Source organism: Poecilia reticulata, chromosome 22 (assembly GCF_904066995.2).
Source record: "Poecilia reticulata chromosome 22, P_reticulata-male-v2, whole genome shotgun sequence".
NCBI classification, from domain to species: Eukaryota; Metazoa; Chordata; class Actinopteri; order Cyprinodontiformes; family Poeciliidae; genus Poecilia; species Poecilia reticulata.
Window position 1 is genome coordinate 16,690,982 of NC_088851.1, and position 26,225 is coordinate 16,717,206.

Here is a 26,225-nt window from a genome sequence, read left to right on the forward strand (position 1 = left end):
TAATGCAATCATTTTATTTAGATGCTCCAGAGCATAAGAATTGAATGACAGGTAAGTTAAGGAGTTTACCCAACATTTAAAAGACTTAATTAAATGTCAAGAATCCCCTGGTAGTTAATGGGTGTTCCCTGACTTCATTATTCCTTTGAGGCATTGATGTTCCTTGGCATCAAGACAAGCATCTGTTAGTGTAAGCCATATGTGTGCGGTGGGTACAGCGTGTCTGCTGTTATAGCATGCTGAACCTTAGCAGGACACCTGCTGATTAATCGTGTTGAAAAGGTGCGAGTTCTCAAAGTTACAGAAGCAAAACTGTAGCGAACCCATTCTTATGGGTTTCTTTTTAAAAAATCTAATTAATATGAATAGGAAAAGCGGAACAAAAGAAGCATTTTACACAGTTGATATTTGTTTTTTAACAGGATTTGTGAGCTACAAATTATAACTACGTCAAAATAAGTCCGTTACATTGTTCATGTTTTTTTTCAACTTCAAGATAACTCATACAGAAATTAAAAAGAATTAGAAATGTGTCTTGTTCGCATAAATAAGGACATAAAAATCCTTAACACAGCAATCCTTAAATGAAATCTTTTTTCATTTATTAAACAAAAAGAAAAATCACTTTCAGTGGAGACCGAACAATTTCCCAAAAACCACAAATAAGCCCTCTGTACAATGTCTGGTTTTTAGTTGCAGACGGTATTATTGCTGTGTGGTTGGAAGTCTTGTCTCCTTGTCTCTCTGCATAGGAAGAATCTCTGTGATCCAGTATTTGAACAGGGAAACAACAGCGTTGGCTTCCTCTGAAACACAAAAGGACAGACTGAAACACTTCGGTTACTGCTGACAGCGCAACACCACATGAACAATTATGGTTTTTCTCACCAAAAATGTGTCAGCACATCATCTGAAAATCTGCTTCCCGCGCATTTATTTAGAGACATCCTTCATCCAAAGGATGTGGAATCCTTTCTTTAATTTCTCAACGTTTGAGCTCAGGTTTAACTTGTGCAAAAAGTAAAAACAAATGGCACAAGGAAGGCTTGTTGAGATAGTATTATTCATGGAAAAACTCCCAGGGTGAACCCAAACATGCTTAAAGGAAATCTGCTTTAAATCTGGTCTTGAAGTACATTAATTGCCATCCCTGGGGGGTAGAAGGAATAAGAAGAGCTTTGGAAACTTTATTTGAGGAGCTTTAAAAGCACGCATTCACCTGGATTAGCTCCTGCATGCCAGTGAATCTGTGTTACACTAAAGCATATGATACTGCTTGAATAAGGTGGATGGTGTTTGAAATGCTGAATAAATCCTAAATATGTCGATTTCAGTGATTCAGAATGATGATGTCAAATTTAGTAGAGATATGAAATGTCTTGTTCATACCCCTGACAGATTTAAATATAGAATTATTTTCATTGAACCAATAACATTTCTTTGAGATAGGAAATAACATACAATAGATGCAAGAGTGTGCCATTAATTTAGGATCAATTATATTTAATTTTAATCAATAATGCTTAATAAATGTATTTCTCGTTTTAATTTACAGCTAGCATTTAGCATGTTTCCACTGGTATTGTGTTGATTTTACCTTGTAGGAAGCCTTGCAAATCCTAAAATTCCACATCAGAATCAAGTTGTTGATCTGGTTGGATCAATCCAAAACTTTAATGTAACTTCCAGTCAGAACAAACACCTTTATCAAACTAAAAGATTACTTTGAACATAAATCTGTCAGGGATGTGAATAATTCTGGTCTTGGCAGTAAACATCAGTAGTTCAGGAAGAAAACACAATTATGACATAATATAAGCTAGTAAAAACCACAATGAAGATTGTCACATGTTAAGTCCCAAGGGGTATGAATACTTTTACCAGGCACTTAAAGCTATGCATCATCTAACCCAGTTAATCTGGTGCTGAATTTTACTTGGATAAACTGCCTTTTGCTATAGAAATAAGATGCCTCATGTGATGGAATAAAAAAACAAAAACAAACAATCTATACCTGTGAATAGACGCATGACTCATACAGTAGCTGCAGTGCTAGGGAGTTTAAAAAGCTTTGAGGCAGATGTAAAACGGGTGGGTGGAGAGGATTCTTTTGCAAAGCAGAAAACCAGTCATTTTGATGACACCTGAATCCTCTGGTTGGACTTTGTTCAAACTCATTCAACGTCTGTGCTCATCCTATTCCTACAACACAATCCGCTTGCCCTCCTAACCCACCCTCACCCCAACTTCTCAGAAAAGGTTAGAATGAAACAGAGACAGGAGGTGTCTGGGGATGCAAGAACGGTTTTTGACTGGTGATGGCCTTAAGGCAAGACAAAACATGTTTGCTAAACCAGGGGAGGTGCAATATGGGCAAGATCAGCTCTAGTATTAACCAAACAGAGGCAAGTAGGTACAGGTTTAGGCTGAAATAGGCAAGTGAGGGCAGGTATAATCAGCTGAGCAGTAAATATTAATAGGAGGCAAGCAAGAGCAGAGTGAGGCAAGTGTTAACCTGCAAGGACGTGTTTGAGAAGTGCCAGGGGCAAGCTCCAGCAACAACCATGGAGCGTCATTTAACAAAAAGCTTCTTACTGACCTATTTCCATTACACTTGCTATGATAACTTGACCCACCTTCAGACATGCTGGTGTCGTCATTGAGCTCCGCGAGTGCCGTTTCTAGACTGTCAGCTTGATTCTGTTGAATTAATTTTTTAAGATTGTACAGCTTGTTGAGAAGAGAGTTCGGGTTAGATCCGCTTTCTAGACACCTTAGAAGGCCATCCAGTGTAGCAGAAAGATGAGGAATCTTGACTCCATGAGGAGAGGCTGAAAATACAGTAAATTAAAAGTGGTTTGATATACAAGGCATTAATGTAACGTTTAAAATCTTATAAAGGACTAATATTAGAACATCTTCAATCTATCTGTACAGAAAACATTTAAGACAACATGGACAACACAAAGTGCTTTGAACACAACAAAAACAAGAGGGAGGCCTCAGAAATATGTGTGACCAACCCGTCAGATTCAGTCGCGATAAATGTTTGTTTGCATCATAAGCAACGTCTACTGTCTAAGTTTTGTGAAACTGTGCAAGATTTAAGTTTTTTCTCCAAAACGATTTTCCAGTCCAGCTGACAGATGTGAGTGCGGTAACCGTGTGTGGACAAAGGTCTTGCTGGTCAGACAGCAGCCCACTGTCAGATCACAGTGAGGCTCTTAATTCTTCCACCTTTCTGGTGCTGGAAGCTTCAGGTGGTTTAGAGACATCAAATTATTTCGCCCTTTTCTTAAACTACGAAGTCGGTGAAGATTAGAATCAAAATTAATCTTGGTAATTGTTCAATATTTCATCTTTTAACATTAAAATTAAAGTCATGAGAGTCGTCCGAGTTGAATGTGCGACAGAGAACTATTGAGCGAGTGTTCGTGAGATTTAAATGCACACAAATTATTGTGTTTACATTGATATGTGCAGTCAGATCAGTGCCACTCCACACCGCAAGCTCAACAATAAGGCATAAATATCACAACACACAAAAAGATGGGACAGCAAAATACATTTGACCCCCAAGCCAATCAGTGACAAGCAGTTTTGTGATGTTCCATTTCAGCCCGACTTGGCTCTCTTGGACTGGGGCTGATGCCACGTAATAATTACCAGTGGAAAACTCTTAGAATAGGGCAAAGTGGATTAGAGCCACATCATTTGTTTGGTTACGTCTTTCTTTGGATCAGTTATTCATCAGTAAATATGTTTTGACTAGGTTGACTCATTTCCAGTTAATTCTCTATCACGTATTCCAGTGTTTCTTTAAATGATGATCCTAAGTCTTAATCCAAAGAAATATACAGCGATCTTTTATTGGACTGTGAAATAGATGGTAAATGGAATTAAGTTATGTAGAGCTTTTGCAGTCATACTGACTGGGCCACATTCACACACACACATATGTATACACCGTTAGGAAACTTGGGGTTAAGTGTGTTGCCCAGGAAGCCGGAATTGAACCCATAACCTTTCGATTGCAAGACAACTACTCTACCTACTAAGTCACAGTCATCCATCCTGCAGGGAAATAATCCATTCTACAGACTGAGAGCTGCTTTAACAAAGGGAACAGGCCTGAGTGCAGAGACTATGATCAATGTCTACAATGGCTTGCAGTGGAGGTGCCAATACTTACAGTCTGACAAATAGATTTCCAGTGTTGTCTTCAGGAACTCTGACACCTCAGCAGCTTTCCTCTGGCCATCTTCCTCCTCCTCTTCATCTCTACTGTAAGTGAACTCCAGAGCAGCAGCACGGGGCATCAGTCCTAAGGACAGCAACTTCTCTTTGTGCCTCTTCTTCTTCAGCTTTCTCTTCTTGTTCCTGCTAATGTGCTCGCTTCCTTTGTCCACTGCCAGCTGACTCTGGCTTGACCCGCCGCTCACCGGAGGGCCATCTTTCCCAGAGTCCTGAGAAGGGCCTGGCTTCTTCTTTTTTCTTCTTCTCCTTTTTTGGTCTCCCGCCTGCTTTTCTTCATCTTCCTCTTCATTGCTCCTATGCACACTTTCCTCTGTTAGAAGCGAGAGTAAACTGCTCATTAGTGCAAGTTTGAAACTATTGTTTCAAAAGCTCAAGACAATTTCCACATATCTCTCCTCATTTTAGTTTGTAAGAGGATATATTCAAAGTCACCTGTTTAAATTTCCTTTCATGGACCCTCTCCTAATATTTTAAAGACTTATGCATGCAGTTTTGATGAGTTGTTTTCACAGTTCAGAATGAGAGAAAAATCCCACTATTTCTTGATGTCCCTCGGATTTAATTTTAAATTATTTTGCATTTTGTGTACATCAAAAGTAAGGTTACAGCATTTTTTTCTGCTTTGCACTAACCAAATCATCAAGTACACATTTCCGTTATCACAGGTGATAACAGTCAAAGAATTATAGTATAAAATTATACATACTTTGTCAATTTTGATTTATGCCGCACCTAAAAGATGAATTGTCAGCTATCGTTGGCTGAACTGAAGAATTGAGAAAAGTAAGGATTCATTTGTAAACAGTTTTTCCAGGTTATTTGTCGTGTGTGTATTTATAGCATAAGATAAGTATCTGTAACCGATCAATTTATCAGTTTGCCACCTGCGCAGGCTGTCCTGACAAATTATTTTGAAGAGAAACAAATGTTTATTTAACACAAATACATTATTTGTTATGTATATTATGTTTCTGGGTGGTTAATATTCTCCCTTTTCATGTATAAATGGATGCAAACTTGGACAGAATTATTCAACCGTGCTTTATGATCAAGCTGTTTCAGACATGCAAGTCTCAGAAAAAAAAATTACAGCCCTATAAAGTGATATACAAATATATTCACCCAAGATCAACCATCAGCTGCATTTCAAAAAACTTCATCTCAACTTAAAAAAAAGAAAAAAGAGCATGGGTTAATTTTTACTGGTACTTCCAGTATTTTCCTGCATCTGAGCTATAAAGACAATCAGAATAAATGACTTCAATGCTTGGGAGAGCAGATAGCGAAAGCCCATATCATAAATCTGTGTGAACTAAATGGTGCATGGCGAAGTCCATAAATGTTAAGACTATGGCTGTCTTACCAGCAGGATCTTCTTCATGGTTTACGCTTTCAAGCTGGAAGAGTGCGACAGATTTCTCTGCATGTACATTATAGCCTTGAGGAGGAGGTAAGACTGTGTACATCCGACGGCATTGACTGGATGCATTTTGTGGTTTCTCTGTCTTTCCTGATCCAAAAGTAAATAAAAAGAACATATAAATGCAATATAGAACAAGAGCAAGGATGCGGCAAGGTGTGAGCTTACCAAATGCATTTTCTTCTCCGCATGTTCTTTTCACATGAGTTGTGGCCTGATCTTCTGAAATGGCTGATAAGTTTTGTTCCTTTCCCTGACTGGTAATTGCAGGATAGAGCTTCTGGAGAACTTTTGATTTAAACACTGTAGAAACAATACAGTAATATCTAGTAAATTGTTTTTTTTGTTTTTGTTTTTTTTAGACAAATCTCATTCCTTCAAGACTAGGAAGGGTCTTTTACATACAGTCCTGCTTTATCAAATGCTGCATCATTTGACTCTAACGGACCCATCAAACTAAGTAAAATCAAGCAAAAACGAAGCATGTAGGATTCAGTGTCTTGCAAACATATTCATATGGTTGAACTTGGTTATTTTTTACATTTTACAGCCACAAAAATATTTTAAAGAGATACTTTAAAATATCTCTTTTTAAAGTATATTTTAAAAAGAGATATGCAACACAAATATATAGCATAACTGATGAAAGAAAGCAATACATTGTTTTAGAAAATCAGAAGGTTAATTTCCGCGAGGGCATGTCACCCTGCCAGTTGCACTTGTGAAACATTTTTAATCTTGCTATGGATAATCTTTCACTTCACCAGCACGGTTTGTGTTGCTTTTTCACACACAATTAAAAAGACTGTATTGTAACAAACTATGTAAAACTCGAAGAGTCTGTAAGATTGCATCATCATCTCAAATGTGTCCTAACCACCAATATAATAAAACATTATTCTCGTTTTTTAAAAATATTATTACTCTATGTCATACTAAAATAATAATAAATCTGCGGGGTGCCTTCACAAAAACTTCATGTAAACAATGAAGGATAAATTGATTAAAGTTATTAGATTTAGCTACGCGAGAAAACTGCGATGGAGGAAGAAAGAATGAGACACGTGCATTTGTTTACAACATGGCTAGTTAGCAACTTAGCATGAGACTAAACCAGCTAGCTGCATTATCGAGACATATGTTTAGACATATGTTGTAGATAGTCTATGACAAGCTATTGTAGGTGACAACAGTTATCAACTCACCTTCATTTCTGTGTGCCATATAAACATTTCCAGCGTTCTCGAAACGAGGAAGACACAAATATCTTAACAGAATGCTAAGCAATTTAGCGAGCTAACTATGCTACCATCGTTCTAGCACTGCTAATTCGGCGTTGGCTATCTAGTACCTCGCATAGTTATTTACAAACTAAAGCTGAGTTACAACTATCCAACTGATTATTTAACTACGCATTAACCAGACTAACGTTTGAAACTCGTCTCTTCCTCACCAACATTCACTGCCCACCCATTTGAAGGTGGAAACAGAAGAGATCGCAATGGTTCAGCCACAGAGCCAAAATCAGTTCACTTTCCTACAAATTTTCAGTAAATTTACTTTTCTACATGAATAGCTTTCTTATTACGAGGGTTCAATACAGAAAACGGACGACTTTAACTCACTCTTCAAATCGGCAAAAGAATTGTGCTTGTTTTACACAATACCAAAAGGTATTATAGGTTAATATAACTAAAGAATCGTTTAAATAGACGATTACGGGAATAATTGTTTACATAAAGTAGGTAATAAACTAATACAATCTAATCATAAACAGGACGAATTAATTTCGAGACGAAGGCTTTCAGAATGGCCCACGTGCATTTATTCTGACGTCAATCAAACAAGATAATCAAAGTTTATTAAATATCATGATTTTTTTTTAATGGATAACTTTGTTTTCTCCTAAAAAGTGATAAATCAGACTAGAGCTCCCCGTGTGTTTGACTCCTGTAACAACAACGACTTGGGGCGTGCGCACGCCAAGCCTCGCTGTAGGACGGGATGGAAGCGAGATGAGAATACTAAGCAGGTACCTCATGGCTCAGTGTCGGCACAGGATGAGTTGAGATTTGCGCACCCATCAAACTTGGCTTGGGACCTCAGCATGTGAGCGCACTTTTGCACAAGGAGGATCCGCCCAGGATGTCAGCTCTGAAGAAGGTAAATCCCCCCCGCCCCTCCTTACTCACCACTCTAATATCGCAGGACACATTTAATAATGTTACAGTAAATAATAAGATGTATCGCATGCATGGCAGATAAATGGGTATTTAATCTGGGCTGGCTGTGAGATTTTTAGTTGTGCAGGGGATTTGGATGATGCATTATCTATATGGTTTACACTTATTATCCACAATGTAGTATGTTTTTTTTTTAAATTCTTTTCGTTGTTTTGTATGCACGTAATTTCTCTACAACTACCTTGTAAAGTTGCTTTCATTCCATAGAAAAGCTTGTCTGATGGGAGGTTAACGCCAAAACAGTCCCTGTTGTCTTAGATTAACTTCTAAAATCAATTATATATCATGTTTAATCCACCTAACACATGCTTCTAGTGCGCAGTCACGTAAAACTGAAAGTGCTGTGCTGACTGTAGTTTCTGTGGGTGGATGAGCTTCACTGACTGCCTAACAGCTCTGTGAGCAGTGCTGGCAGTCGTGAATGAAAGTGGTGGTTCTTGCAGCTGAACATATACAAAACTACAGAAATTAGAGGCAATATGTTACATAACACATTGCAGGGAAGATTTCAAGAGCGTATGCAGCATTCAGATTGAGTACTGTCTTGAACTCATATGACTGATGTGAGGAACAGTTGCTGTTAGAGAGAACACTAAGCTATAATAAATTGTATCAGCTGTAAAACAACGACAACTTGTGTTGTTAAATATTCAGAGTAGTTGTAAGTGGTGATGGCTGGACTCCAGCTGATTCTCATGATTGAGTGACACAAGAAGGAAGTTGGATAGATTGCCTGCTCCAGCAGGTGAATCCAGAGCAAATGCACGGCACTCAGTACGCACCGTGAGTGACAAAGTGCTTGCTGGCAGCACTCACATAGTCAGACATCATAATCAAAGAGGCACTAAAAATAGATGACCATATTCGTTGCAACTCTTCAGAAGCTGTGTGGAGTTGCTGCTTCTTCACCCGAGCGACTCAGAAATTTACCTGAGTAGTCGTCGATGTCGAACTCTCGACCTGCTTAGTAGTACTGAAGCTTTTATTTTAGAGCGGTCAATGGTCAGGCAGCACTTCATCAATGAAGCACATTTGCACGCATTAAACTTTGCTGTATGAAGACTTGGATAAATTATGCATTGAAAATCATTCGAGAGAAAACATGTCTGTACGTTTTATTAAGGGTCTGAACAAAATGTTAAATGTCATTATGCAGGTGGCAACAAATACTAAAAACTTGTGGTTGTCGTAGTGAACAGTGATAATTATTAGTAGTAATTATCTGACATCACATTAACAGAACCTTGATGTTTTTCTGTGAACACACTGCTGGGCTCCTCAGTACGTAATGTATGCATTATTGTGTAATTCATAATAAATAAAATGAATTTTGAAAATGCTAAAAGAAAATGAATACATAACTTTTTGGTGGATAGGTGCTGCTCACTAATCCACATCTTTGATTAAAACTAAAAAATCTCATCACGTGAGCTTCCTCTACTGAACCAGGCAGCTGCTCACACTTTTACTAAAAAGTAGATGATTCATATGAAGATTTTTTTTTTTTCTTTTACTCATAATTCTCACAATCATGCTCCTCTGAAAAGAAGACAGCCTAATTAAAAGATACCACTTGGAGTGAATAGATAAAAGACTAAAACACCTAAGACTGCCTTTTTTCAATAGATTTCCAAGGCTGTGAAAGCTTCCGCAGACGTACGCTCTCGCACAAACAAAAGAGCTTGCCTGGACTCTGCCTGCTTGGAGGTGGCGAGATGAAGCTCTTTTAATCTATTTGACGATGCATGGCTTCCTGGAAACTTTAATTACAGTGCCTCGCAAAAGTACTTATCATTTTGCATTTTGTCAAATCACAACCACAAACCTCAGTGAACTTTATAATTTTATGCCAGACCAACCCAGAGTAGTACATAAATGTGAAATGCAAGAAAAATGAAGCATGCTTTTCACATTTCTTTTTAAATAGGTTGTAGAAACATGGTGCCCTTTGACACCACAATCAAAAAACTTTTACTTTGTTATAAAACTACCGCATATATCAAACATGAGTTAAAAGAAAATTTGACTTCATAATTTGATACCTTGGAATTGGTCCTCTGTTTCTTTAAGAAGCGCATACTCTTCACAACACTCTGCCTTCAGTACGACATCACCACAATTCTTCTCATTAAATAGGTGGCGCTTTGTGGACCCAAACATTTAAGCACCCCAGGGGAATTCCTCAAACATGCATGAAATAATTAAAGCAATACTCAAGGTATGTTTTTGATGAGATAATAACATAACACAATGTAAAGCTCAGAAAAGTCGATTTTACAAAATCCCCCCTTTAAAAATTAAACTTCAAAAATGTTGTCTAATTATTGGAATTCTATGGTTCTTTGGTGTTAGTGGTGGCACTTGTTTCAAGCTGCATAAAAATGTTCATGGTAAAGAGGTTTTGTTTTGATCAAGTCATTGAGATACAAGTTGCTTAATTGCTAAACTCGTAGATCTTGACTTTTTGAGAAAGAAACTTTTTTTTTTCCCTCTAAAAAACTGAACATCAGATGAGAAAAAAATCATGCAGCAGCTCCTTAAATCCTCCATAGATGATGAACTGATTGCAGTCAGGTGTAGATGCTACAATCAGGCCAACCACGCCCCCAGGAGGGATCCACTGCCAGAATAAGAGGCTAACAAGCACCTCCATACACCCAGGATTCTTACATATTGTGTTTTTATGTGAGGAAACCAATTCAAAGTTGCACACAATTGTGAAATGGAAGGAAAATCAAGTTTTCAAAATTCTTCATCAATTAAAACTTTAAAACCACCGATTGTATTTGCATAGAACAACTTTTCTTGGCACCACAAACTCCCCCCCCCCCCCCCCCCCACCAAAAAAAAAAACACTAGTGAATGCAGACAGGACTGCTTTAGAAGTAAATTGTCAAACACTTAAACCTTGTGTCTAGAAATGGGGTCCAACGGACCCCACACATGTAAACTTGTATCATTTTCCATTTGTATCATTTTCCACAGTCCTCTACATTTGTCTCAGTCTTCGCACACACAAGGCTTAAGGTGGGATCATTTCTTATTCATTCATTCACTGAAAACAGATGTTCTACTTTCCATTCGCTGAGTCTCACTGTTTTTCCCTTTAACCTTCAAGTTTACGCTTTTGCCTATATTCCCTTTTTATTTACACCAGGCACTCAATTTATTTCCCCTTTCTATGGTTGTCCATTTCTTCCTTTTCTGCCTCTCTTCATTCACTGAAAGGTGTCCCTGCACATCTGCTGTAGTTTGGCTTCAGCAGAGGGAGCTGGGGATTGATGGGTCTTCCACTTCATGAATCAAATGATATATGCGAGAGCCAAGTGTGTGTACCTGGGAATCTAAGTGTTCATGTGTGTCTTGTCTGCGTAGATGGATTGACTTAGTGCTAATAGTAGTCACAAATCTTTCATGTAGGTGGGTCTCAGTGTGTTTTGCCACAGTTGCTGTTAGTGCCGTGTTGCTCACATATGTCTCAGCTGAATGCAACTCTCTGTAGGATTAACTAAACCAAGCCAAGTTTTTCCTCATAATACATATGCTGAACATAACAATAAATTACACTTATTAGAATGTATCAGAAATAAATGAAGTGGTGTCATAATTTTGGGTTTGTTTGAGGTTTGTACATTTTGGTTATTTCCTTTTGTTTAGTTCTTTCTCCTTAGTTCATTATGTTGCCTTCATTTTAGTTTATCTTTGCTTTTCTGTCTGCGTTTCCCCTGGCTCATGTTCATTAATCTCTTTCCCTCAGCCTGCACGTCTGGTCTCCTCTCACAGCTGCACCCTTTTTGTCAATCAGCTACTTGTCTCTTGTCAACTCGACAATGTCTCCAGTATTCAGGCTCTTCATTTTCATTGTCTCTCTGATGGATTCTTCTGTTCTGGGTTATCTTGGTCCCTGCCTGTTCTCTTGTACCCCTTATGTTGTCTAGCTTTAAATCTTAACTCTCTGAAGGTTTTTGTATTTATTTCTTTATTAAAGTCTCTACATTGTATCTCCTGCCTATGCTCTTCCTGCATTCTGGGTGCAGCTAAAGACACATTAAGACAGAGTGAGGAAAAAAAAAAAAAAAAACATAGCATCTTATATTAAAAGTAAAAAAATTGGATATTTAAAAGCGCATTTTTTTCTAGACTTATGCATTAGCTTTTCCAAAAGACGCATCAATTTTTTTTGAAGACTTGAGGCTTGTGTTTTAAATAACAAACTCATGAGACATTTTGATATTATTACCCAGAAGTTGTGCTAGACTTTTTTCATTGTCGGTCATTTTGAATGACAAGGTAAAAAAAATAAAAAAGATTCCCAACAATGAGAAAAAACATGAACTGTGGCCCCAGTAACTACATACAATGAAACTAAATGAATGCACTGAAATTATGAATGATTCACCTGCTGTGGCCTAATCACACAGTCTCACAACTTTGTCCTAATTTGCATTGCCCTGATTTGAGCACTTGTTTGGAAATGCTACAGAGGCTTTTGTCCTGAGGTTTTGGACTTTTGCTCCGCAGATGATATGTCATAGATGTTTTGATGCTTAATCTGGAGGATAAATCTATGCTCTGCTGCTCTGCTGCAGACTTGAATTACAATCACTTTTTAGCCAAACTTTTGAAATCATGGAACACTAAAGTTATCAGACGTATGAATGAGGCATTTTCTGATCCCACAGGCACTCGTTTCAGTGGGAGGAGCCTGCGCTTCTTCTATGCCAGTGATTCAGCTTCACCAGTCTATGATCTGTAAGGGTCACAGGCTGCAACAACTCCAAAGCCTTAATAGCTATTTAATATGCTGTTATCTCCCAGATAAAGAGATGTGTTGAGCATAAGTTTTATGGGCAAGAATTATGCCCTGTGGGACCCCACATAAAAATAGAACAGAGACCAACATAAAAAAAAAAAATCATTTGAAACGGGTACAATATAGACCACTCTAGTACAGAACCACAACTGCCACAACTGAAAGCCTCCACAGCTCATATTCAAAGCGGTAAAGAGAATTAAAATCAGACGAAAAAGCACCAGAACATAATTTTCATCTACTGTGTATATATATATATATATATATATATATATATATATATATATATACACTGCTCAAAAAAATAAAGGGAACACTTAACACAATATAACTCCAAGTAAATCAAACTTCTGTGAAATCAAACTGTCTACTTAGGAAGCAACACTGATTGACAACGGGGACCCTCGTCGGGTCAATCAGTGTTGCTTCCTAAGTGGACAGTTTGATTTCACAGAAGTTTGATTTATTTGGAGTTATATTGTGTTGTTTAAGTGTTCCCTTTATTTTTTTGAGCAGTGTATGTGTATATATATATATATATATATATATATATATATGATATTTCACCCATTTCGATTTCATTGTGTTAAGTACTCAATATTTGTTGCATATTATTATCCAGCTTATTAGACCAGATTTTACTTGGATCTAAAAAAAACTCATTTTGGGAGCAGCTGTCCTTTGATAGTTTACACAAAGATAAGTGACCACGTGTCTCATCAGCTGCAGGCCTTTGAAAACCTCTTATCGAAGACAAAAAGAAATCATCCTGTGCCCTGCTTTTAATACTTTTTTTTCATTACTGATGTGATTCTCTGGAGGAACACATATGTCTTGCAAAGCAATACTGCTTGAAAAAACATTTTATAGTCAAGATCCTTTTAAAGCGCATGGATTTGATCTGAAACTAAAGGAGACCACATGTACCACAAGCAACCAAAAAGGCAATACTTTTGAGAAGGGCAAGTAGGAAAAATAATTTCGCTCCATTAAATTGTCTTCTCTTTTAATTATCTTAATGTGGGCAGGCCGTTAAATACTGTACATCTCCTTAATAGCATCTAAGCAAGTCAACTCTTTAAGCATTGTAGGGATTTAAGGTCCCTACAATGCTTGTTTTTACTTTCACAATGTGGTTTCAAAAAACTTAGTGATTAGAGAGAAACCACTACCTCAGTTTTTGTTTAAGAAAAAAGTGTTTTAAAAAAAAATAACAATAAAATATTTCTGTAAAAAAAAACAAAAAAAGAAAAACAGAATATATGGGGTGGATGGCCTTTTTTCATTGAGTTTGGTGTATTATTTTTTGTCGGCCTTCTGATGGACTCTGTGGCTGCTTTCCTCTCTCCAGTTTTTAAAATCCAACAATTGTGCATTAATGAGAGGCAGGCAGTTCCTGCAGCTTCATCTCTGTGTTCCACTCTTGCATTTGAAATGTGGAGATGGTGCAGTTCTTTTTCCACTTGTAGTTTTGGTCATCATGCATGTTTCTTAACACATCTTTGTTCTTTGAACCACTCTTGCCTCTGTCCACGAGCACCTCGAGGAGTTTGCACCATTTCTTTGTTAATGCAGTAAAATGCACAAGATCATGATGGGGCAGATGTACAAATGGAACCCTACAAAAAATAATTACATTGTGTCCCCTGCGGTCAAACAGATTATAACACAGATAAAACCTTTTTTGTCCACCTTAATTTATGAATTTGCACCATGCCAACATATTTTCACATCTTCCTTCCACCATGACGTATTTAAGAAGAAAAATTCTAATTTACCTGTCAGACGAGCTAAAAATATGTTGTTAATTTAGAAGCTACTTGTTGTTGTGCTTCATCTCACTTTTTAACTCCTATTGAAAATGTTCAACTAAGACTCTACCCTCTTAAAAAATGTTCTCATTCTTGGCATCTTGCAGCAAATCAAAGTCCAATCTATCTCAGTGGCTATTACCTAGTTTTTGCATTGTCTAATTAATATGAGGCCTTCTAGCAGTACTTTCTTGGTTATTTAAATTTTCTATAAGAAAGGAAGTGGCTTCACGCAAGTGCTGAACTAATCTAAAGCTAAGCTAATCATGAAGCTTTTTTTCAAAGAAATCCAAGTGTAATCCCATAAAAATAAGCTGATTTAATCCTCTGAATGATGTTATTTGTAATCTTTGATGCATAAACACATTTTTTGCTATGATCTAGCTTTAGTTAACATGTATTTATAAATTCCCTGCATACACTATGATGCATGAAGGTATTTTTATTGCACACGTTATTGAAGGGAACTCGGTGAGGCCTGAGTTTACTGTGTCATTAACAGACACATCATTGAAGGCTGCATTGGAAGGTTGCATGTTCGCCAAATTCCTTGTCATGTCACGTACAAAAATAGTACAATAATGAGCAAAATTATTTTCATGTGCTCAGTACCTACAGTGAGTGCACTGCGATTTTTAAGAAGCAAGATGTCCTGGCAGCCAACCATCAGCTCACTGATGGTTGCACTCTACTCCTCAACAGCAGGCAGTAAGATATCCTATTATGCGTGTGCCACTCGTGGTAATTGCCTGTATGCTGCAGATGCAGTGTGGAAATTAGAACCGAGTCACTCTACTCATCTGTGCACTTGTGTCAGTATAACCTGGCCCCCATGCTAACTAGTAAAGAGAGTCTACTGTGAAAAAGACTGCTTTTATGTCACATTAAGTAAACTGAAAATGAAAAGGCAAAAACTTTTTATTTTTTTTAGTTTTTTTTTACCATTTTGCAACTGTTCTTCTCTAAACATAGACTCCAGAACTGCTGTTATGAACCATATTTTCATCCTCATCTTTGAGGAAGCCTCAATCAAAAACTATTCAAAATCATCTCCAAGACTTATGGGTAGTCAAAGAATAATCACATTAATATCTGGGGCTGTTCTCAGAAAGCTTCAAATGATCTGTCTTATTTGGTTGATTTCAATTAATAGTTATACCTTCAGATACTTCTTTTTTTCCACTGACTTCAGCAAACAAGGCTGCTTTTAAACATTTTAGTATCTACCACATTTGACAGGCCAGCTAAAGATGTGTAAATGGCTTAAACATAAAATTATCTTTTATTGCACTAGCATTATCTGCAGATATTCTATTTAATCAAACATTTAATTAAATTGCATTTATCTAAAACATGTAAAGAATTGTAAACTCTTTAAAATGAACATCTCATCAATGTAAGATAGATATGTATTGATTATGGTTAGTTAGGCTGAACTTGCTCAAATCTACAGGCAAATAATGGTTTAATCAATCTAACTCTTAGTATCTGCAGAGGGGCGCTAGTTTTGAATCAAGACATCAAATGCATTTGATTTTGTAGTCATCATCGTTTTTCTGTTGTTTTTGTTATTCTTAATCTTTAGGCTTGTTCTGTTTATTCCCTTTTTCTCTCTGTTTTTACATCTGTGTTTATTAACCATCTTCCCAACCCCAGCTTCCACCCCCACAGCTGTTCCACATTATGTTAATTAGACTCTCAGGTTCCTCACTTCAGCAATCAATCCTCCACATCATTTAGGTTCCCTGTTTAACGTCTTGGTTTCCTCAGTTTATCCTCTTTATGCTGTTCTGGTTCTGTTTTCCACATGTTTCTGTCTGTGATTTCTTTTTTGTTGTTGTTGTTGTTTTTGCCAGCAGCATTTGGGTCCTGTAAAATTACAAATCTTGACACACTGACTGCTCAAGAAATACAAAAAAAAAATATTTAGCCAATAAAATCACTGTGCCTCTCTTCTAACTAATCCAAAAAATATGTTATGAGCTGTAAATAAATGGGCTTTGTTCTGTCTTCACATTAAATTAAAGTATTGGGTTGAAACTGGTGATTCAGATCAGCAGATGTTCAAATTTAAGTTTGTACAAATACCCATGTCCCAGTTAAATAATGTGTCCACATGTCTATTATTGATGTGTTCATATAAAAAATAAATTAAGATTACAACAAATACGCTTTTGTACAAAACTCCAGTCGTACCATAACAAATAGATGTCCTACGACTTTGTGCATGCAAAATTCGAAGCATTCTTTCCAGACTCCAATCTTTTTAAAGCGTAAATGAGAGGCAAGTAGCAGCAGTGTTTCTGACAGCTTGTTTTCCACACTTGTCCGATACAAATGTGCAGACCAGTCAGCACCATTAGTTCTATCTGACTGTCATGGGTTTGTGTTTGATTTATACCTCTTTTAAGCTTTCTGATCTGCAACCGTTTTTGCAGGCAGTGCATTACAGAATCTGTCCATTAATCCATCCTGTCTGTGATTTAAGTTGCAGGTTTCATATTTCCGTTTAACCACATTAGATCTTTTAACATATACTATAAATACATAGTAAAATTTAGAATATATGCAATATTACTTTTGGCATAACAAGTGTCTAAAGTGTTTAAATGTTATATGAAAAGACTTTATCCTTTCTTTTGCATGTTTGCATGTTGTCATTGAAAAGTCTGGAAGGGGTTACACAATGTTATGTCTTTGTGACTCCACTGAACCAAAATGAGAGTTATTATCTACAAATGCAGACTAAAAGGAATGGTGGTGAATCTTCCAGTAGAGACTGGTCAACCAAAATTACTCCAAGAGCAGATTGACTGATCCATGAGTTCACAAAATGACCCAGAACAATATTCATAGCTCTGCTGGACTCACCTGCATCCATTAATATCAGTGTTTGTTTCACCAATAAAAAAAGATAAAAAAATAATCAGAGTGAAAACCAGTGCTGACCTAAAACAACACAAAGATCAGTCTCAGATTTGCTATACAACATGTTGACATGTTGCCATACAAAAGATTGACCATCTCCATGGTACATTTTTAATGAATATTTTGTGAATGAAACAAAAGTAGAATTATCTTGAAATACCTTTCACACCACTGCATACAAATATATTTACTCACTGAAGATGTATGTGCATCATCAATTCTCATATGCAGTTACTACGCTGACGATATAGAGTTTGCCATTTCTCTTTCATTGAACTGAAAAGTATCTTTTAAAGAGTCTGCTACACGTCAGAGCATTAATTACTAAAAACAAACTAACCATGTACAAATTCCTCTGAATTTCATCCAATGAAAGGTGGTATGTTTCTAGATCTTTCTGAAAAGGTCCTTGCTCTGGTTTTGGAGCCCAAATGTTATTTTTGTGCTCGACATCTATAAAGGAATTTGATCTGTTTTTGCTTTAGTTACCTCAGTCTTTTCCGCTGCCATTGGTTTGTGTCTAAACACCATCTGTTAAGAGTTTGTAGCCCCAAATCAGCTGGAAATGAGCAAAAGAAGCAAAGAAGCAGTGGTGGGTGTCTCAGCTGTGAACACATCACCACACCACTCTAAAGACCTATGAGACAGACAGGGAAATAAAGAACCCATGAGTCTATAGTTTAATTGTTGTTAGGAGCAGTTTGATTAATATTAGTCCTTTCTTTCTTCCTATTAATCAAATAAAACTTAAATAACACCCATAAAAGCTCTTATTTGTTTATTTTCTTTAATTATTGTGGGCATCTTGCAGTTCAGTTTTGGTCTCATTTGATAATTATAATTAATTAATTAACCTCTGCTGTTCTCTAGCTTTTAAATTAAAAAAAAAAAAAATATATATATATATATATATATATATATATATATATATATATATATATATATATATATATATATATTTGAAATTGATTCTGAATTTATTTCAAATGTATTTGAAAGTTATCAAGTCATCATCAATTTTTTTTTCTCAGAAAAAGTATCTGCCTCCAAACAAACTTTTATTATACAACATATTTCTTATGCTCATCATAGTTTCTTGAAAAACATGTAATTTAAAGCTTTTTCTAGACATTATTAGTATAACATTTTGCTTGGCCTAGAATAGTGTATGTGCTTAAGGTTTTCCGCTTGATAATTTGATCATAAGATTGTCCATTTGAATTAATTTCTGTTTTTAAATATCTTTTCTCTCTTTGCGAGGACTATCATATGTTCTACCCTCTTTAATTAAAATGAAAACTTATCTGATGTGTCTTATTGAATCCCTGTGAGAGAAAAAAAAAGTTTGACAGATGGTAGAGCCTGAGATAACCATTTAAGTGCATATGTAAATGAATAATGAACAGAACAGTAGGAAAAAAAGTAAGAGTGCCTGTCTATATTAAATCTCTACAGTGGTTATAGTCTGTGATGGAGTTGTCAGTCAGCTGCAAGGACAAAGAGACATTGTCAGCCCCTGTAAAACCACATCTTCCTTTGTCTTTGTTCTCATCATTTTCTCCTTGTGCAAATCCTAAACAATAGCGATGATATTCTGTGTCACAGGGAAGCTTAATGAAACCATTATTGTGGAAATAAAATAGATTGCAAGTTCAGCTTTCAGTCTTTGGAAAAAAAATTTGTACGGGTGTTTTTGTTGAACAAGGGGGAATAACGACTCAAAATGTTTGCAGCTCAAATTTAACTTCAGATTGGTTAAAGATTTAGTGAACAGCTCACGGAATATGCTGAAAGCATGCATTATTGATTAGTGTGACCACCTCAGGCATGTGAGTAGTGCAATTATGTTTGCAGCCACAATTCCCTGGAATAACAAAACTGCTGGTGAATCAAAAGAAGCCTTGTGATTTTACCACCCTGTTTTTCTAATGTCATTTTAATGATGGAGGATTTTAGATTTTTATTCATATTCACATGCCATTTCACCCACCTCTGACTGCATGTGGACAGAATTTGAAATAGGGAGTTTATAAATGCATCTTCCGTGTACATACCCACGCTGCAACTATCATTTTGTGCTGCTCTGCTCTGATCAGTGTGCACGAGAAAAGTCTTAGAGAGCTGTGGAGGCTTCTGCTTTGATGCTAATGGTGTCAGAATTGGGTATCTGTTTCTGCTCTGTAAATGAGGATCTCAGCATGTGTCAGTGCGTCTCCTCAGAACTCCAACTTGTTTATGTGCTTTGAGCTTCTGTGATATTAATGTCTTTCCTTCTCCCTTCTTTTTTTTTTCCCCCTTCTGTCGCAACCCTCTCTGTGCAACCCCCATTCCCATGTTGTTTCCTGGAAGGTGTTACCAGGCATACTGCAGAAACATTGCTGTATCTTACCTGACAAGAAAACAGGTAAGGACTAAGCGGAGGGTCCCCTCTCTTCTAAACCCTCAGCGCCGGGATAAAAGCAGAGTCACTCATGATTTTAATGAGTGCGTGGTCCTGAACATTTGTCTGTTTTTGTCTGTGTTGTGTTCGTCTACAGCTTGATGGTAATATATCTCACACAAATTTTATCTTTCTTGTTCCTCTCTGTCCAAATGAAACTGATTGTCAGTTTATGATTGGAATTTCCTCTTCAGCGTTCTGTAATTATCTTTGAACTACTAACTAGCAAAGTTGCCAGATTTCGACACAGTTCAAAAAACATCATGGTTTTGAGAGATGCACAGAGAATTCAGCCTCAGAACAATTTCGAGCTGGATTGACCCTTACCGGTAACTGGGGGGGTCAGAAACTAAAATAATCTGTTTTTGAAATAAAGGCTGTTCTGACAAGGACACTTTAAAAAAAAAAAAAAAAAAAGAGACTTTCTGAAAGGTAACTTTTTCTGTCCAAATTAATGTCTTTGTTGGTATATACTGTAAGTTTTCAGATTACCAGCAACTATTTTTCAAAAAAGGGACTAGCAACAGGTTTTTCACCTTTTTTCTGGTGAATCTAATCAATCAACTTCAATCAACTTTATTAAAGACGCAGAATAGGTCCATAGTGTGAAGATCTAAAAAGAAATGCAATAATAAAATAATAAAACACAGTAATAAAAAATTTAAATACAGCAAACACAAAAGCAAGTCACTGAGTTGCCATAAGGCTACATCGCCAGTGAGTCTAGTAGTTCTAATGTAAAGCCATGCATCGTTTTCATTCTTCTCAAGTGCAGTGGTTGCTGCCCTCCTGAAGCACTCACAGGGTCTAAAGTCCTTACTCAGCAGCCCCTTCCAGCTGCAGTCAGAGCCCCTCCCTAGCTACTTGTCCACCCTGCTAATCAACTGTGCATGTGCAAACCCTCCACTGGCTGATCCTCTTACAGTCGGAGCAGGATGTAAATAGAAAATTATTGTTTTCTAAAATAAACAATTTCTGTTGACTTCTTGGCTCAAAGTTAATGTGGCTTGTATACAGAAAAAGTCAAAAATGATCATCTTTCACTGTCACTTGCAGGATTTAAATAGATCACAGGATTCAAAGCCGAACTGGACTTTAGTTAAAGTAGAGTTAGCAAGAAAACTGAATGGATAATTTTAAAATGATTAAAAGGACTGGGGAGGTAAGAATGGAAGAGATTATAAAGGACAGAGAGAATACAATGATACACTTTTAATCTGTCTGTTATTAGATATGGTGGATTTAGAAACATTGGCAACTTTTTGGAAAGTAATGTTTTAAAATACCTTCAAAAGAGAGTTTACAAATGCTAGCTACTCGCTACACTAATTACTCTTATCACATGCCAAACTCCAATAATGTTGGTTTCATTTACAATAATCATACAAGCTGTACAGCACATAGTGGGATTTCCTCCTGTTTCTATTATAAATAATTAAGTGCTTGTAGCATAAAGAAAATAATAAAATATTTGAACTCTGTTTTAGCTATTAAAAGAAAATTACATTTGGGCAAATTATTATCAGCAATTCAAAACTTTCTAGAATGTGCAGATTGTAAATAGGCCACAAAACTCTAGTTGATGCATCTCTAGGTACGTTGGTTTATTTATCAAATTTAATTGACAAAGGGAGGGAGACATTTGGGAGCAGTTACTGTGACTTGTGATGATGATGGGCTTCTTCACATCATTTCAGGTATGAAGAGGTTGCTGATGAAATTGAAGAGCAGGGAAATATATTCAGGTACCTGACCACTGTTCTAACCATAATGACTTCCTTTGTACCTTTTTATGGGCGCTCCTTTGGCAATTCAACCTCCCTAGACCCTGGATTGCAATGAGACCACATGCAAATGGGTTCACACTCCATTCATCTCATTACCAAAGCTTCAGATGTTGCTCGGGGTGCAGGGGGATTGTTTTTTTTTAAGGCTCATGTCAATTTTGTTATGGCAATAATGCACTTTTGATTATGACCTTGGTCTTCTGTTTGGCATTTTGTTCATTTGTTGTTGTTTTTTTAAGTTGCTACTAACGTGCATTGTCCTGATGCGACAGACAGAATCACAAAAGGGTGGAGCTGCAATCTTGAGTGTAATTAAATCCATTGAAGCTTGCTACCTTGCACGTGTAACACCTCTAAGCCATTACATGTGTGAAATTAATATTTTACATACTGCCAACGGCACTGTAGTTTCCAAATAGTTTAATCTTTTCCACTGAGAATTTGGGGCAAAGGTGTGTTGGATAGAGCTAACCTTGCTTTCACTTTAGTATTTTTGCATCTGTATTGAGTTATGTGCAAACATGTGAATGCAGTCGTGGTAGCAAAATGAATTTGGCTGTATGAGCTCGCACCCTCAGTTAAGGTTGTGAAGAGCAGTTCACCTCTGAAAATGACGCTTTTCTGACTGAATGCATTTGTAAGAAAAGCACACAACACATCACTTAGAAAAAAAAACCCTGCTCCATTAAAGTTTATTGATCACTGCTGAGCCGAATGGAACCAGGCCTGCTGCAAAGTAGCATTTACCTTGGCATCCTGTTGCCATAGAAACGAGGCTTGTAGATTCCAGCTTTGTGTTCAGTCCCATTTGTTAGCAGCATTACTCATTTGCATTGTTGTCAGTTCTTGAATTTAAAGGTGATGACGAGGTGCTTTAAGTAAATACATCTTTTGGTTATGCTAATTAGATAGTACATTATAGTTCTAATCTGATCTGAGGACACTTTTTGGTGAAAAATTTTGAAGTGGAGCAAGGATATTTATAAAGCACGACTTTAAGATCAAACAACGGAAAATGGATTTAATCTGCTGGTGATGGTGATTGTTTGCTGCATTGTGTTTTTATGTTTATGTGCCCTGCTGTGCTAAGTTATATTGAATTATGGCGCCCTCTTCTGACCAGCATCTCAGATCTCACACTCAGAAAGTTCTCCCATCTGTTCTCAAATTCTTCTCTGTGCTTTGACAACATTTGCATAAAAAAACTTAAAGGAAGAGGCTTATCTTTCACCCTGCCTGTCACTGGCAAACCCCTACCCCCCTCTGCTCCTAATGGACTCCATATGTAGAACTTCTGTCCTGATGAGCACTCTGTACTTCTATGCTTCTCATTTGCGGGGCTTTTCTATTTATAGACATGAATTAATGTGTGACGATTTGACAATTTTTGGTGCCTCTTCTCATGTTCGTGCTTATCTTGCATCCTGCCATCATGGTCTTCCTGTGGCTTCATCAAAGCCAAATTCTTGCGTCTTAGTGATCACGTGTTTAGAGCCACCGAATGAGGATACGAGGAATTTTGCTGTACATAACCAGTAGAATTTAGCGAATGTCTCACAGAATCTAATGCCTTTATTTAGGTGTCATGTCATGACAATAGCTGGAACTACACAGTTAAATACTTATATTGTCTTTTAATGTATTGGGAACTTTCCAGTTAACATGTTCTTATTCTTGGAGATTTAATTTTGTTTCTCTTTTACTTGCTAAGTTTTAATATTGCATGCAGTTGTTCAAATTTCTGTATGATGCTGCCCTCCTTGTTTAAATTCCTGCTGTTCACAGTGCAACTTAGCATTATCGTTATGCATATTTTAAAACCAGGACGTGGCTGTGGCCTGGGTCTGTGTGATATTTACTAACAGCATGCAACACTTTCAGTTGCATGAGTAGAGCATTCAAAGTAGTATCTTTGCATGGAGCCTACCAAAAAAGGTTGTTCTAGATGTAGCGGCATAAAACCTTTCAAAAAGGTCCACTTTTTCAGGCATTTGTCAGAATTAAAAATGACTAAACCTGCACCAGACCTTAACGTTGAACATTATGCTTTACTTGCTAGTAAACTCAAAACATGATTTCAAAGATGCTACATTGAAATAAAAACAAATAATATGGGAAACAGTTTTGTGACACAATCTGTTTTTATATAATAAGATGAATATTTGTGCTATTTTATGTTTGTTTAGGCTAATCAGCTGTCCCAGTTTTTTTTCCTTGTACGTTTATCTCTGAAGCAAGTGTTTGTGTTTGTCAGGGCAGCTCATAGCATTTTGTTTTGAAGGGTTCCTCTGAAACAAACAAACAAACAAAAAAAAAATCAATAGCCAGATAGTATTTTCCCCATGCAGTATCCACAATACCTGCTTATCCTTGCAGAGTCGTGGTGGGGCTATCTTTAGCTGTCATTGGGTGAGAGGAGATGTAATACCAGGGCAGATCGTCAATCAGCCAGGAGAAACAACCATGCACTCACTCATACCTAAGACAACTTGGAGAGACCAATTAACCTGACAGTTATGTCTTTGGACTGTGGGAGGAAGGTAGAGAACCCAGAGAGAATCTGTGCATTCAGACTTCATTCAGAAAGACTAAAGGCTGGAATTCAAACCACATGACTCCCTCCAAGCCAACAGTTCTACCAACTGTTCTATTTTCTGTTTTGTCTTTCTTTTTTTTGCTATACACAAAACCATTAATTAGCTTCTTAACTACTAAAGCGTTGTGATTTATATGTGTGTCATGTAGAATTTGTCTGGAGACATTTTGCCATGAACACAAATCAACCCACCAGACTTATGGTTTCAGATGAGAAGTTAAGAACATTTCTTTGGAAAATCTCACAAATCTACATGTAAGGGAGTGTTTCAGTCCTAATCTCACTCGATCCTACATAACTCAGCAGTCTAAAACGTTTTCCATTTGTCCTGGCTCAGAAACGGCAACGTCCCTGAACTGCAACGGCTTTAATGGCTCTTGTGCCTTATGGAGCCTCTGTCTGGTGTCACAACATGTCCATCTTAATGCTTCACATGTCCTGTCTGAGCTGCTTCATCCCACTGTGAATCTCTCTGACACGAGAATGAAACAGCAGCTGCTCTATTAGCTCGGGTAATTAACGGGCGGGCTGTCGCGTTCCTCTGTGGCATTGTGGAGAACACTCTCGCAGTACATCCTTCCCCACATTTCACACACTTTGCTTCGGATATACAAAGAATTTTCAGAACTTCTGTAAACTTGACTTGCAGGGAGAAGAGCAAATTGATGAGAGCTGGCAGTCTAATTCTTTCCTAATTCCTGCAGTGAGTGTTTACCCTTGACAACCAGCTCATCAACTCTCTCTTTTCCTCGGCACTCCCTCCAGCGCCATGAAGGCAGACTCACTGAACTGTTAAGAGTGGGTAGCTTTGCAGCGAGACGTTTTTTCTTCCCCTCCGGAGCACTTCCTCTAAATATACAGACAGCTAAAGTTTCAAGTTAATAGTATAGAAAAAGATCCAGATAAAAATGAACAGCCACTGTTTTTTTTTTTTTGGAATTATGAAAATCAGAGAGCCTGCTGATATTCCATAATTGAAGTATGTATTTTTTGTGCTTGTCCCTGTGAAGACTTCTGTCATTGAAGTTAGTCAAGGAGGACACCTGGCCTCTGTAGACTGCATATCTCAGCCTCCCTGACATAATGGGTAAACTGGAGAGGAAGATTTGATTTCACATGGAGTCCGTAAGTCGTTTAGGTAGCTTATCAACGGATGAATGACAATGTCATAGAGTTCAGCGAGAAAGGCGACCTGTTTCTGTTGCTCTGCTGAAAAGCTTCTCATTTTCTCCTCGTCTCCTTGCCTCCCTCCTCATTGGCTCTCTGAAACACAGAAACAGAAACACATTGTGTTTCTGCGCTCATCAACAAACAGTTCACAACCTGTACCTTCCACATGATTAGAGCTGTAGTCTGTTTTCACTGTTGCAGCAGTAAAAAAAGAGCTTACTCCTTCTATGTTATTTTTATCAGAGCAGAATGACAATCCTTTGCAAAAATATTAAATTTCACTTTATCTGTTTATTCCCCCCACTAATTTTCACATTATAACCACAGATGAAAAATGATTTTGTTTGTATTTTAAGCGTCTAACATAATGTGGTGTTTATAAAAAAAGAAAGCATGATGATGAATAAAAATCTGCACAGCATGAGGTGAAAATATATGTTTTATTCTGATACCTCTAAATTAAATCCTGTGAAATCAAATACTTTTGAATTATACTGAATTACTAAATAGAGTGCACCTGTGTTTGGTTTAATAGTGCAAAAACATGTTTTTCTGTTGACTGGGCAACGTTTTGTATGCACTCCAGAATCTGGCTTGTTTGAGTGAAAGAAGAAAGCCAGGGTTGAAAGAAAGTCATAAAAAGTTCTCTTTTAAATACAGCAAACATGTGGAAAAGTGTTATAGTCAGAGGAGACCAAAACTGTACTTGCTGGTCTGCATGCAAAGCATCAAGTGTGCCATGCAGCACATTGCAATGTGG

At 37.1% G+C, this 26,225-nt stretch overlaps 2 protein-coding genes across 8 annotated transcripts in view; one reads left to right on the forward strand and one right to left on the reverse strand.

The window, feature by feature from the left end:
* Positions 1-577: 577 nt before the first annotated feature.
* erich1 (glutamate rich 1) lies at positions 578-7,236 on the reverse strand. Its single transcript, XM_008399526.3, has 6 exons — positions 6,883-7,236; positions 5,846-5,980; positions 5,621-5,767; positions 4,193-4,567; positions 2,637-2,831; positions 578-806 (listed from the first exon to the last, which is right to left on the reverse strand). The coding sequence occupies exons 1-6, from the start codon at positions 6,899-6,901 to the stop codon at positions 706-708; spliced, it is 972 nt and encodes a 323-aa protein (XP_008397748.1). The 5' UTR covers positions 6,902-7,236; the 3' UTR covers positions 578-705.
* A 346-nt stretch (positions 7,237-7,582) lies between these two features.
* The window catches only part of dlgap2a (discs, large (Drosophila) homolog-associated protein 2a), a 137,918-nt gene continuing 119,275 nt past the window's right edge, over positions 7,583-26,225 (forward strand). The window contains exons 1-3 of one of the 7 annotated variants that reach the window (XM_008399514.3): positions 7,583-7,840; positions 19,822-19,876; positions 21,610-21,657. In XM_008399514.3, coding sequence (XP_008397736.1) covers positions 7,823-7,840; positions 19,822-19,876; positions 21,610-21,657 — 121 coding nt within the window. In that variant the 5' untranslated portion in view covers positions 7,583-7,822. The remainder of the gene's footprint in view (positions 7,841-19,821; positions 19,877-21,609; positions 21,658-26,225) is intronic. The other 6 variants (XM_008399512.3, XM_008399515.3, XM_081603388.1 and 3 more) reach the window with 6 other exon arrangements.

What these genes read in the sequence shown, in the direction of transcription:
- erich1 (XM_008399526.3), bottom strand. An exon ending in CCATGAAGAAGATCCTGCTG is followed by an intron (nt 4,568 to 5,620) that starts GTAAGACAGCCA and finishes CGCTTCTAACAG; the next exon opens with AGGAAAGTGTGCATAGGAGC. An exon ending in GGAAATCTATTTGTCAGACT is followed by an intron (nt 2,832 to 4,192) that starts GTAAGTATTGGC and finishes CTGTATTTTCAG; the next exon opens with CCTCTCCTCATGGAGTCAAG.